Source organism: Orcinus orca, chromosome 11 (genome assembly GCF_937001465.1).
Source record: "Orcinus orca chromosome 11, mOrcOrc1.1, whole genome shotgun sequence".
NCBI lineage: Eukaryota > Metazoa > Chordata > Mammalia > Artiodactyla > Delphinidae > Orcinus > Orcinus orca.
This window is the reverse complement of record NC_064569.1, coordinates 55,151,815-55,164,896: the sequence shown is the minus strand read 5'-3', so window position 1 is coordinate 55,164,896 and position 13,082 is coordinate 55,151,815. Positions and strand designations below refer to the sequence as shown.

The 13,082-nt window shown below is 35.4% G+C and overlaps 1 protein-coding gene across 4 annotated transcripts in view; it reads right to left on the bottom strand.

The window, feature by feature from the left end:
- NUP107 (nucleoporin 107) overlaps positions 1–13,082 on the bottom strand; it is a 45,299-nt gene that overhangs the window by 5,432 nt on the left and 26,785 nt on the right. For all 4 annotated transcript variants that reach the window (XM_033409570.2, XM_004281873.3, XM_033409571.2 and 1 more), the window contains 14 exons: positions 12,762–12,852; positions 12,549–12,625; positions 10,605–10,664; positions 9,407–9,552; positions 9,231–9,279; positions 6,102–6,171; positions 5,663–5,781; positions 4,921–4,959; positions 4,471–4,621; positions 4,034–4,146; positions 2,999–3,101; positions 2,378–2,538; positions 1,599–1,724; positions 1,098–1,211 (listed from right to left, as the gene is read on the bottom strand). In XM_033409570.2, coding sequence (XP_033265461.1) covers positions 1,098–1,211; positions 1,599–1,724; positions 2,378–2,538; positions 2,999–3,101; positions 4,034–4,146; positions 4,471–4,621; positions 4,921–4,959; positions 5,663–5,781; positions 6,102–6,171; positions 9,231–9,279; positions 9,407–9,552; positions 10,605–10,664; positions 12,549–12,625; positions 12,762–12,852 — 1,419 coding nt within the window. The remainder of the gene's footprint in view (positions 1–1,097; positions 1,212–1,598; positions 1,725–2,377; positions 2,539–2,998; positions 3,102–4,033; positions 4,147–4,470; positions 4,622–4,920; positions 4,960–5,662; positions 5,782–6,101; positions 6,172–9,230; positions 9,280–9,406; positions 9,553–10,604; positions 10,665–12,548; positions 12,626–12,761; positions 12,853–13,082) is intronic.

Here is a 13,082-nt window from a genome sequence, read left to right as displayed (position 1 = left end):
TTTATGATTTGCATCTGTATGTGTATCTATAAATACACATTTTTTTAACCCTTTGAGGGCAAGCTGCATAATCATGTTCCCTCACCTCTAAATACTTCAGTGTTTACTTCCTAATAAAGAGAAGTTTCTCTAATATAATCACAATGCAGTTAATGATGTCAGGAAATTTAACAGTGATGTAATACCTTAACATCACTGACTCAACACTCTCCTTTATAGCATCTTTCTTCCTCCAATGCAGGAGCCAGTTTAGGATCACATACTACATTTAACTGTCATGTCTTTTCAGGACTCTTTAAAAGTTTTTTTTTTAATACAATTTTTAAAGGCAACATTCCATTTACAGATATTACAAAATACTGGCTATATTCCCCATACTGTACAGTATGTCCTTGTAGCCTATCTTACACCCAACAGTTCCTACCTCCCCCTCCACAACCCCTATGTTGCCCCTCCCTCCCCACTCCCCACTAGTGGTAACCACTAGTGGAACCAAACCAGTATTTTTTAAAAGTTCTCCAGATCATTTAAATGGACAGCTCAGAGAACCACTGCTTTATATATGTCTTACTCATTCTACTAGACTTATCTTCATATCCATAAATTGAGTTGAATACATATATAATTAATTTTTAGGTCCAGAACTTTAAAAAATTAGATTTGGGACTTCCCTGGTGGCACAGTGGTTAAGACTCCACGCTCCCAATACAGGGGGCCTGGGTTCGATTCCTGGTCAGGGAACTAGATCCCCCATGCATGCTGCAACTAGGAGTTCACATGCCACAACTAAGGAGCCCACTGGCTGCAACTAAGGAGCCCACCTGCTGCAACTAAGAACCAGCACAATCAAATACATAAATAAATATTTTTTTAAAAATCAGATTTTACTATCCTAAGTGAACATATTAAATATGGAAAAATAGTTTACCCAAGAGTCAAACATTCCTATATTCCCTAACTAGTATTTCAGGTTAAATTATGGGATGTTTAGTTATAAGTACAAAGGTTATATAGGATCTGTAGCTGCTCCTATTCAAAAAACTTTTAAAAAAAGACATTATTTTTGCTTTTAGCTATAAACAATGCACACAGCTTACCTCTCTAACATCCACCATCCACCCTCCATCAACAAACAACAAGACATTGTACATTTTCTCCTTCACATCAGCAGTTAGGGCATCCAAATGCCCTTTCCAAATACCATAATCCATCTGCAAAACAAACATAAGGCAGATATATAACAGACTATAATGTATCTATAAAGTACAGACAGGAATATACATATATGGAACATCACTCTAAAGAGTTGACATTCAGTAAGCCAAATATAAAAACAAACATCGACGGATCGCAGTTCAATAAAACGCTAAAATGTTAACCATGTAAATGAGCACTATTGTCACCTGAAGGTATGTTTCATGTTTGGTTAATTATCTACAGAAAAGTAACTAAAGGGATGGCTTTTTTTCAAAGTAGAACAGTAGTAAGGAAGATCACTTGTTATAATAGGAATATAACTGCTGAAAAAATGATCTCTTTAAATATATGACATGTATTTTTGAGATGCAATAGACATGTCTCATCTACATTCAACTTACTTCATATTTCTTTTCTTTGTGTTCATGAGCCACTTTCTCAGTAAAAGTTGCTTGAGGTGTCAAAGTAGGTTTTTGTGGAGCTGAATTCATATGCTTAAACCACTCATTAAAGGTTTCATGGGCTTCCTAAAATGCAAAATAAAAGAGAAATACAAAACAAAAAACTGTTCACATATGTTCAACAAAGTTTTTAAAAATTTGATTCTTAGAAATAATTTTTCAGTAGCAAGAAGTAAAATCGTTTAATATTTCTTTTTTATACAAAAAAAAATCATGGTGAATAAGTGTTTTGTTTGTGATGTTCACATATTTACTTGTCTGTCTTCTTGACGAGCCTATTAGCTTCTAGAGGGCAAGGATAGAAAGACATCCAGAATTAGTCCTAGAACCTAGCCAATCACTTCATTATTTGTTGAATGAATTTTGAATGAGTATGTTGTTTAGTCACAATACAGAATATCTTGCTTTTTTCAGTTATTGCCAAAAGCAGAAATGTTAAAGTTGAGAGAAGCATTCAAAGAATCTTAAGAAAACATACATTTCAGACATCACACACAATCTACCATGTGAAACGTTCTTAGTTGGTTAGCACTGATTAGAGGCTCTTGCAAATGAAGACCAGGTCTTGTCTTCAAAGTTCTTATGGATCAGTCAGTCCCACAGTCGCAAGGGAGCTAAGATAATGAGTCAATCACCACTTCTGGAAAAACAGTTCAAGGTCTGAGAGTGAATCAGGAAAGTCATCATAAAGAAAGGTTTTGTGGTTTTTACCATCTCACCAAGTAAGCTCTAATGCACAAGTGTTCTCGGATAGCGTTATCATCTTCAGCAGGAAGTGGGCTCTCCATTCCTTGTTCCTCCCACTGGTTATAGATTTCTGCTATTGAATCCTGAGGAATTTTCACAAATACTTCTTTTGCAGCTTCGTGCTTTTTTGATGCTGTGAAAAAGATATACAGTTTTTCAATACATATGGATTTCCGTGTAATGGTTTCTAAAGGAATCAAATTATTGGTTTGCAACTTTCACAGCTACCTGTAACCATTTCATGTCTCAAGGTACTTCTGTTAAAGGTCTGGGTGATCTCTCTACTTAATGGCTGGGCTTTTCCTTATCTCAATGTAACAGTCACAAAAGGATTCATTAAATGCAATTACTTTTACATACTTTTCTGTGTCTTAAAAAAAGGCAATTCAATTTTTTCAAAGCCTTGAGATTATATGCAAAATTGAGTAGGATATGAAAAGTCACTATTAAATATGTTTTGTTTCACAATACCAGCTGTAACAGTGGCAGTTTTGTACGTTACCCTACTGGAAGGGCTGGAAAAACAAACAACAAAGTTCTAGAACAGAACAAAAACTTAAAAAAAAAAAAAAGAATATAAAAATACAGCATACCCAAGAATTTCCTCATTATGGCATTGCCTTGTTTTAGTGCTTCCGCCCTCTGTGATGGGTCAAATACCAACCAGTCAATTACATCGATTTTTAAACGGTCCTCCTATTCATTTAATTGGAAAAAAGAAATGTCAACTGTGTTTTTTCTACGATATTCTACAAATTAGTAGAACCAGCTTATGTCTGTACTTCTAGTGAATATTTTCCCTCAGGTTATACAAAATAATGAAAGAAAATAGCTTTTCTTAGTTTATTTTCACATTTAATAGCTCTCTATTAAATTATAGAAAAAACTTACTGGACTGTGAATCTGGAATTATATATGTGATGTCCCACCAACTTAATCATGTAATTCCTTTAAGTGCTACTCTGAAATTTTTTTCTTTCCTAGATAAAACTTTCTATTCTTTTCTGAAAATAGGAATAAGTAAGCTACATAAAAGTTAGTGATTGATCGGGACTTCCCTGGTGGTCCAGTGGTAAAGAATCCACCTTCCAATGCAGGAAACTAAGATCCCACATGCTGCAGAGCAACTAAGCCCACGTGTCTCAATGAGAGAGCCCGTGTGCCGCAGACTACAGAGCCCATGCACTCTGGAGCCCACACGGCATAAACAGAGAGAGAAAACCCACATGTCACAACTAGAGAGAAGCCCACGCACCAAAACGAAGAGCCCACCCGCCCAACGAAAAGATGCCACAATGAAAAGATCCCAAGTGCCGCAACTAAGACCCGACTCAGCCAAAAAACAAAAAAAGTTAGTGACTGATCAAGTATCTAGAATAATCTGATGAGCAAAAATCCAATGCTCAGGTTTTTTCCATTAAAGAAACTTCCCTTAACATAATACTACTATTAAGCAATTCCTTACACAAGACCTTAAGTTTGCTGCCAATTTTTATAACTTGGCTGACAAAGAAAAATTCTTTAAAAAAGAAAGAAGCCAGAGTATTTTAAGGTAGAAGTTCACAAAAGCATAACATGAGGGATTATCAGGAGTTATATAACACACCTCTCTCTTCCCCTCACGTTACCTCAGTAGTGCCAGTATCTAGGGCTGGGGCCAGGTCATGATGACTGAATTCACCATTATCTTTCTTCCGAATATTCTCAACTACGGTTTTTGTTATAGTTGCAATATCCAAATCTAAAGAATTTTTTGAAGAAACAAAAACAAGAATTAATCGTTCACACTAATATCCTCTAAACAGTCACAATGATTTGGTAAATTTGGGATAACACTTCTTTAAAAATATGTAAAATATGAAAGACATTATAAAAGAAAATGCCAAAATTAAAACACGAGTTACAGTATAGGTTATTTCATTCCTAAAACAGAATTTCACTGAAAACCTCATTCCTTTTTCACCCCGTAAAAGAAATAGGATTTAAAACTAGAAGGCTAAATGTTACTAAAGCCAAAATGATAATCTGCCTACAAAGCCCAGAAGATGTTCTCAACCATTTTTACCTGCTTCTTTAGCCAGCTCCAGGCAATGGTGGCGCTGTTCAAATTCTGTAACACCTTCCAAAAATAATGCATACTGGGCAACAGCGAGGTCTTGAGGCAAATGACAGGTATAAAATGCTATGAGATTTGTATGTTTCTCATTTATTAAAAGCTAAAAAACAAAAAAAGGATCAAAGTATGTCAATAATTAAACAAGTTCTAGGATCAACAGTGCTTTTTAAAAAGTTCACTTCAAAATTTCAAATATATTTAGGAGAGATTCATACAGATATAGATTTGTGCTGCTAAACAGAATTTTAAATTCCAAAAGAAAGTATTTATGACAATTAAAAGACCTTTATGGATTTTGATGACTCTCCTGCCACTAGATATTAAAATATTATCATTCTGATTTTTGTTTTCATTAAAATGGTAAAAAAATATATATAATTGTGGTTTCTCAAAGTTTACCTGTATGTATGTCTTTAAAACCTCAATGGAAACTTCTTCCTTCATAGGAAAAAAGATATAATTATTAAATTATAAATACAACTGCTTATGTGTACCAGCAATATATCTAATAAAAATTCCGCTATAATGATTTAATGACTTTTAATACTTACCACTGAGCAATAACTACATGCAATAACTAAGTGCTTAGCAAAGTTCATGTATTGCCTTACCCTAACTCTTTGTGGATAGTTACTGTTATTGTTCACATTTTACAGAGGAAGAAACTAAGACCTAAGGAGATTTACCCAGAATTACACAGCTAGAAGCTGCTGAGTAAGAATATGAATCCAGGATTCTTACTCCAAAACCCAAGCTTTCAACTACTGCATCATTCTGCCTTCTACATGTACTCTGACCAAAGTGTTACCATTTAGGACAGAAGAAAAAGAAAAAAGAAAACAAAGGTTTAAGATCTCAGAGAACTTAGTCTGGCTCAGTTACCTTAGCTGGTTGATTTAGAGGTGGGTTCTGATGAGGATTAAAGTTATAAATTGTCCAAAACCCAGGTAACCACCAGCATTCTGCAGCCACAGATTAGAACCCTAACAAGTAACCTGCAGTGAATTATCATCGAGTGACCATATGAGACTATGGTCACCATTTCCAGAAAACAACAACCAAAAAGTAGCATGTTTTCCTGACAATAGGTGTATAAAGCATCAATCTTGCAGAGAAGGGTATACAGCTCATTTTTATTTACTTTGGTCTGTAGTCCCAGAGTGCGGAAAAACAAAATGAGGTGAGTCATGAAGCGAAGGAGGTGTCCAGGTAGATTGTTTCTGCTTTTGGAAAGCCATTTGCTAAATTCATCCATCAGACCTATAAGCAATCAAAGCAAAGATGTAACAATAGGGATAAAAATCAAAAGAAGAGATATAAACACTATCCAAGGACATTTACTGTATTCCTATACCACTACCAGTTCACTATCTCATTGTTAAGAACCATCATATAAAACAGACTCTGGATTAAATTCAAACTTTATTTTCTAAAAATTAAGTAAATAGTTGCATTCAGATATGTTGATATTTATAGAGATGACAAAATGTGGTAAGTCATATGCACTGTTTTGATAACTTTTTACAAAATTACTAAAGAAAACAAAGAACTCATACAAGGTGAAATAAAATATATCTTACCATCAATGTCTCCCAGGATAAGGAATTTTTGAACTATATGATAATGTTCTTGATTCTCTTCCAGAACTCTCTGAAAAAGTTTTTACATTTTCCATAAATCTACTATGGTCATTCTGCAGTATGTACTCATTGGTAAGCTAAAAATGCAACTTTTGAAGGAACATATACAAAGAAAAAGCTGGAGATGAAGGGTCTTAGGAGACCAAAATAAAGTAAAACATGAGAAAGATACTGCCCTTGGAAATATATACTCAAGGCTCAACGTTATCTTTGAAAGCAGAGAATTGCGATAAAACAATTTAATCTCTGTGAATGTTAAGAAACTTTTATTTTTTATATTTTACTATAGTTTTCCTTGGCAGTCCGTGGTGAACCAGAAAAGAAGGGCACATGTGACCAAATCAAAATAAACTGTAAGATTTCCTTCAACATAAACAGTGGTTCTTGAAAGCATTCTTTGGGTATTCTCTTCTGCAAATGGCACCAAAAGTAACAAAACCAATCAAAATAGTGATTAGGCACAGAGCAGACAAAATTTACAAGTAACCTGCTGTTGGATTTTTTTCTGAAGCAAATAATTCATATATTTTTGGTCAAATATATTTTGATTTTTATTTGTCTAAATTTTCTTCCAGTATTTTTTCTTTTTTACATTCAAATGTTTGCTCCCTCTGGAACTGATTTTAATACATGGCATGAAGCAGAGATCTAGCTTTGTTCTCTTCCAGATGGAAAGTCAATTATGTCCATACCATGTATGTAAATAAACCATCCCTCTTCCTCTGAAAGGAAACGTCATCTCTGTCATCTACAACTATTAAGTTCTCATATATATTTGGATCTAATATGGATTTTCATATTCCGATGATCTATTTATTCCTGTGACAATTCGATACTGTTTTATTGTATCTTTATATTGTTTTATTATTGAGGAAGGCAAATACCCTATTAATTATTGTTCTTTTCTCGCCATTCTCACTTATTCTTCTACTTGGAAATTTTCTGTTCAGAAATAATGCCCCAAAGCATTAGGTTTCAATGTTAATTTTGGAATGGCTGAGATTTATATCAAATCACCTCATCCAGGAATGTGGTATATCTATTTATTTGTGTCTTTCAATAGGATTCTATAGTTTTTATGAAGGTCCTCAAACCCTTGGTTAATTTTATTCCTGGGTATCTTATAGTTTTGGTCAATAATTTAAATGGGACTTTTGCAGGGAGCTAAATCCTTTTCTAACTAGCTGTAACAATTACAAAAAGGATATGATTTTTTTCATAACTTTGTCTTGAATGTAGATACTTTAAAAATTCTCTTATTAATTCTAGTAACTTACTGCATCTTTGAGTTTCTAGATTTACACTCTCATCATATGTAAATGCTCCCCTGTTTCTACATTTGTATCTATTCCTTGACTTTCTTGTTTTATTTTCGTTCATTGGAATCTCCAAAACAACAGGCTAGCAAAAAAACACTTGATAGAGAAAGCACTACATTTTTTTTTACTATACAAAGAACTCTTATACAATAATAAGGAAAAAATAAAATCCAACAGAAAAATAGGTGAAAGCTCTAAATAGGAAATTCAAAAATGGTCAATAAACAGGAAAATTTGCTCAGCCTTATGAATAGACAGGGAAATATGAGAAGAACAGTGAGTTTCTATTTCCCAGCTAATCTGATGGATTGGCAAAAAATAAAAAAAACTGTGATATCTGGGACTAGTGAGAATGCAGGGAAATGGCCACATTAATAAATTACTTGTAGGAGTATGAATTAATTGCTACAACAAGGAAATTAACTTAATATACATATACCCTTTAACCCAATATTCCTGCTTTCAGGAAACTTGTAAAGAAACAGGACTAGTAGATAAGCATAAAAAAATAAGAATAAATAAATAAGAATGTTCACTGCAGTGCTAGAAGCAACCTAAATATCACCAAAAGGGGAATGATTAAAAAAAAGGATACGTCATTCTACAGAACATTATATACCTATTAAAAATAATAAGTTAGGCTGTTAAATCTATATCCACTAACTCAAAGACAGTATCATTAAATGGGGGGAAAAAAAGCCATAGACTAATGTAGGTAGAATGATGTGAAAAACAACCTCAAAAACCAAAATCCTATACTGGAATATCTACATTATCTACATATATTTGTAAGATTATGGAGAAGGATATGTAGGATACATATCAATGTTTTATCATCTCAGTGAATGAGAATAACCATAAAGAGGTTGGGAGGAAGTTTTATAAAGGCCTTACTTATACATCTTTAGACTATTTTGTTTCAAGTACATACTTTGGTTATTTAAAAAAATTTTTAAGAATATTACTTTAGGGGCTTCCCTGGTGGTGCAGTGGTTGAGAGTCCGCCTGCTGATGCAGGGGACATGGGTTCGTGCCCCGTTCCGGGAAGATCCCACATGCCGTGGAGCGGCTGGGCCCGTGAGCCATGGCTGCTGAGCCTGTGCGTCCGGAGCCTGCGCTCCGCAACGGGAGAGGCCACAGCAGTGAGAGGCCTGCGTACCGCAAAAAAAAAAAAAAAAAAAGAATATTACTTTAGGGCTTCCCTGGTGGCACAGTGGTTGGGAGCCCGCCTGCCGATGCAGGGGACACGGGTTCATGCCCCGGTCCGGGAGGATCCCACATGCCGCGGAGCGGCTGGGCCCGTGAGCCATGGCCGCTGGGCCTGCGCGTCCGGAGCCTGTGCTCCGCAACAGGAGAGGCCACAGTGGTGAGAGGCCTGCATACACCCCCCCCCAAAAAAAAAATAATATTACTTTAAAAAATACTGGATTATTTTGAGATCTAGGAAAAGAAAGTCTTGCTAATTTGCCATTATATATTTTAATTTTTCAAAAAGAAAGGGATAAATTAGCTTACATGCATACCATATATTTAGATGAAACCAATCCTAAACCAAATAAACAGAAATGATGTATCATTTAAATATGCAGTTAAGTTTTTTCTTTTTAAAGAATATCTCTTATATGAATAAGAGGTGAGGAAACGAAAAGAGAATATAACAAGATTTCACATACTTTTGTGCCTTTCAGCTACAGTGCACAATGTAACATTTAGTTTCGTATTCCAGTTATCCTAAAATATTAATATTTACCTTTTTATCAGTAGCTTGAAGTTCTTCAAAAACCTTTTCTAAAGTCCAACTTTGAAAGAAAGAACAAGGAAAGGGATAAAATAATGCTAATAAATAATATGAACAAAGACTACAAAATGAAACTTCACAGAGAATACTACAAATCCTCATGATGAAAAACAAACCAACTCACTCACTTTGCCTCCAAATATTCTCTAGGGAGTTCTTCAGTTTCATCTAGAGTTATTACTGATGTCCGGATCTCCTGTTCTACCAGACTGTCCACCATCACCCGAAAGTAGGCCCACACTGTGTCTTCCCAGGTGTCACAGACAGGAAGCAGCTTTACCCCATTCCAAAACAGAAACATGCAGACACAGCCAACAAAAAAGAAAGGAAAAGCAGTTACACCCACTTATATGGACTATAAAGTCACTATAATGACATAAGACATTGTGTATTGTAAAATATCATACCAAAATAACCTCCTCTCTCCACCCCTCAAACCACATCTCCTTTTTTTTTTTGGCTGCACTGCACAGCATGAGGTGAGGGATATTAGTTCCCCAAGCAGGGATTGAACCCGTGCCCCCTGAAATGGAAGCTCAGAGTCTTAACCAATGGACCGCCAGGGAAGTCCCTCAAACCACATCTTCTAAGAAGTCTGAACTATTATGATTTTTTCCATGATGAGCACACAATAGCATCAATTTTCCATGCTGATATAAGATGGTGTTTCAGTGTTATGGTAACATTCCTCAAAACCGCTGTAAAATGTAGGGGGTAGTAGGAGTTGTGAGCAGCACACACACATGTGTGAGACAATTCAGTCATTGTGCCTTTGTGGAACACTTCTGGATAAAGCTATGGGAACCATAAGTCATCAATAAATGTGTATTGGAATTAAATTTACAATTCTTAGAAACTGAAATTTGATTTCATGTATCAGACCATCATTTGGGGGACTTCCCTAGTGGTCCAGTGGCTAAGACTCCACGCTCCCAATGCAGGGGCCTCAGGTTTGATCCCTGGTCAGGGAACTCCATAGATCCCACAAGCTGCAACTTAAGAGTTTGCATGCCGCAACTAAAGATCCCATATGCGGCAAAGAAGATCCCTCGTGCCACAACTAAGACCCAGTGAAGCCAAATAAATTAATTAATTTAAAAAAAAAAAGTAAGATTAAAATAAATAAATAAATAAAACATCATCTGGTGTATGAGATACATCAAACTAAGTACCTCAAGTTACTATTCTATTTCATGATTATCTCTATCATTGCTATTCTTAGTAGCTTAAGCTTATACAATTATTATATATGGTTATATATATGACATATATTATATATAATTTCATTCCATAGAAAAAAAAGAATTATTAAAATAAATCGCATACCTGCTTGAGATTCCCACTTAAAGCTGCATAAATTGCTCTCTCATATCTATTAAAAAGCTCCTGAAATATAATGAATATAAATAAAGTTGAACTACTGTTTTTCTTAGTATGTCAACTTTTTCATAATCTGGAAATCTGCAGTGTCTTCTAAAATGAACTTATTTACCCACCTGACAGTTTCTAAACTTTAGTAAAAGATCTAGTAGGGGAATAAGAAGGAAGGACCCCTTAGTTTGATATAGCCAATGCTGAAATCTTCCTGAGAAGTCAAATATCTAAATTTCAAATACAGAGTGAAAGCAGATTCAAATCTAATGGATACTTTGATTATTTATTATAGGCAAATTTTATTCCAGATAGACTCTGTATAGGTGTTTTCCCCTATGAAGTTTCTAAATACCTAATACTACCTGACAGTGACCTAAGAACAACATCCAAACAAGGCACACTTGGAGCCTGTCATGCATCAGTTTGCATCAAATTCCTAAGTAGAATTAATTATGTTCATCAAATTATCCCATTTTACTTCTGAATTCTATTAATGACATTCCTGTTTTCTCATCGTCCAAACAAGAGACTTCAGAGACTCTCACTATACAACTGAGTCCTCCTCTGCGTTGTTTCCAGTTTCTGGTCCTGACCATTTTTGTTCCGTTCTTTTGTACTCTCCATATTAACCCAGGGCAGGCCCTTATTACTTAGTGTCTGAATAACTCTGACAGCCTCCTAACTAGTTTCTCAGTCTTTAGTTCATTCAATTTTAAGCCTATTTTCCACTGCCATGCTAATTTTCTTAAAGCACTGCTGTCAAGTGCCCTCAAGGTTTTGATGGCTCACCACTATCTATGGTACAAAGTTCCCATTCCTTAGAGCAGCACTTGAGGACCACCACTGCCTGCTCTTAATTTACGTTTTTCAGTCATCTTCTCATTACATTCAGTTCTGCTACAATGCTTGTTTTGAAAATGTGAATTTGTTCCAATGCAATTGATTTATCAAGGAATGATTTGAACATAATATAAACTTCCCATTTCCTTATGCACAATTTTGTGCACAAGAAACATTAGCTGAATACTGAAAACACCTAAATGAACCAAGCCACTTGGAAATACACAAAACTGACACTCCTCAAACATCTACCAGCTACCTGGGCTCTCCAGGTGTATGATAAGCTAAATCCATCCACATCAACTGTTACAATTTTGTTTCATTTCAGATAACCTCCTTCTATCACCTCTCAATAACTCACAAGCTGTAACCCTCTGACACCTCATTCCACAAGCAAACTCCAGTTCTTTTTCAAGGTAAACTGCCATATTTGTTGCAGTATTTATGCGTTTATTTAACAGTGTGACACTGTGCTATTTTTATTAAGTTTTTAACTTTTTATGTGTCACTGGTGGTTTTTAAGTACTGTGCTCTTAATTCTATTTTCCCTAAAAGCCCTGTGGATTTTCTCCACAATTTGTCATGCTGTAGTGATTTTTAGGAATGCGTAGGTGGTGTCATGACAGAACTGACTATATTTCCTCTTGTGAGCCTTCTGCTCCAACCTGGTAAACCTACCTTCCCTTGACTTTTCCCAACCTAGGCATCCTACCGACAATTCCTTTCTCTGCTTTTCATGCCCAACAACTCAAATCCTAGTAATTTTTAAAAGATCGGTTCAATTCTCTTTGGAAGCCAGCCCAGTGCTTATTCTGTGACTTCATCTGCTACCTTTTTTTGTATTTTTGCCTTATTTCAGTGCTTAATTCTTAGTACTCAGTGTGTCTGAATAACTCTGATTCGTAAAGCCTGCCCTGTTCTTCAGTTTGATTGGAAGTTCTTCAAAAACAGGAACTTTAGTCTTAAACTACTCTCAACATTCCATAGCATCTTCAGCAGGCCTTCAGTGAATTATGAGTAAAAATCAGTATCAGTAAATATTTTATTATATCTTACATCTTCTGCCATTCTCCAACAACTTATTTTCCAAATGCATCTATATGGATTCCCTTCAACATGTTCTAATTCTGTTCCTATAAAACAGTAAAAGAAATAAAGTTTATAGCTTAAAATGAGATCTCCTAAGTTCAACAATTTCTAAAAACAAAAGCTATACTTCACAAAATTGCCATTTAGAGCTAACTCTCAGAATAAAATCAATTAAAATACCTCCGTTAACATTGGGGTCATGATAGAGCTTCCAGCCTTCAAGTGTTGCAGCTCTCCATGCCTGACCACAGCGTTTGCAGAGTCGTTGTGCCTTTAGAAACAAGAAACAGTGATTGGTCATGTAACCAATGCAGTACTAAAGAAGTACTTGTGCCTTATAGAAAAGTACAAGCAATTTATGAGGATTAGATAACTTATGGCATAGATGTGACAGAGGATGGTGTAGACAATCAGTAATGGCGTTTCACTTCAGCCATATGCATGTCTTTCTGTGGCCTCTGCCCGCCCGTGGGCCTGCCTGCTTGCCTGCCTTCCTGCCTC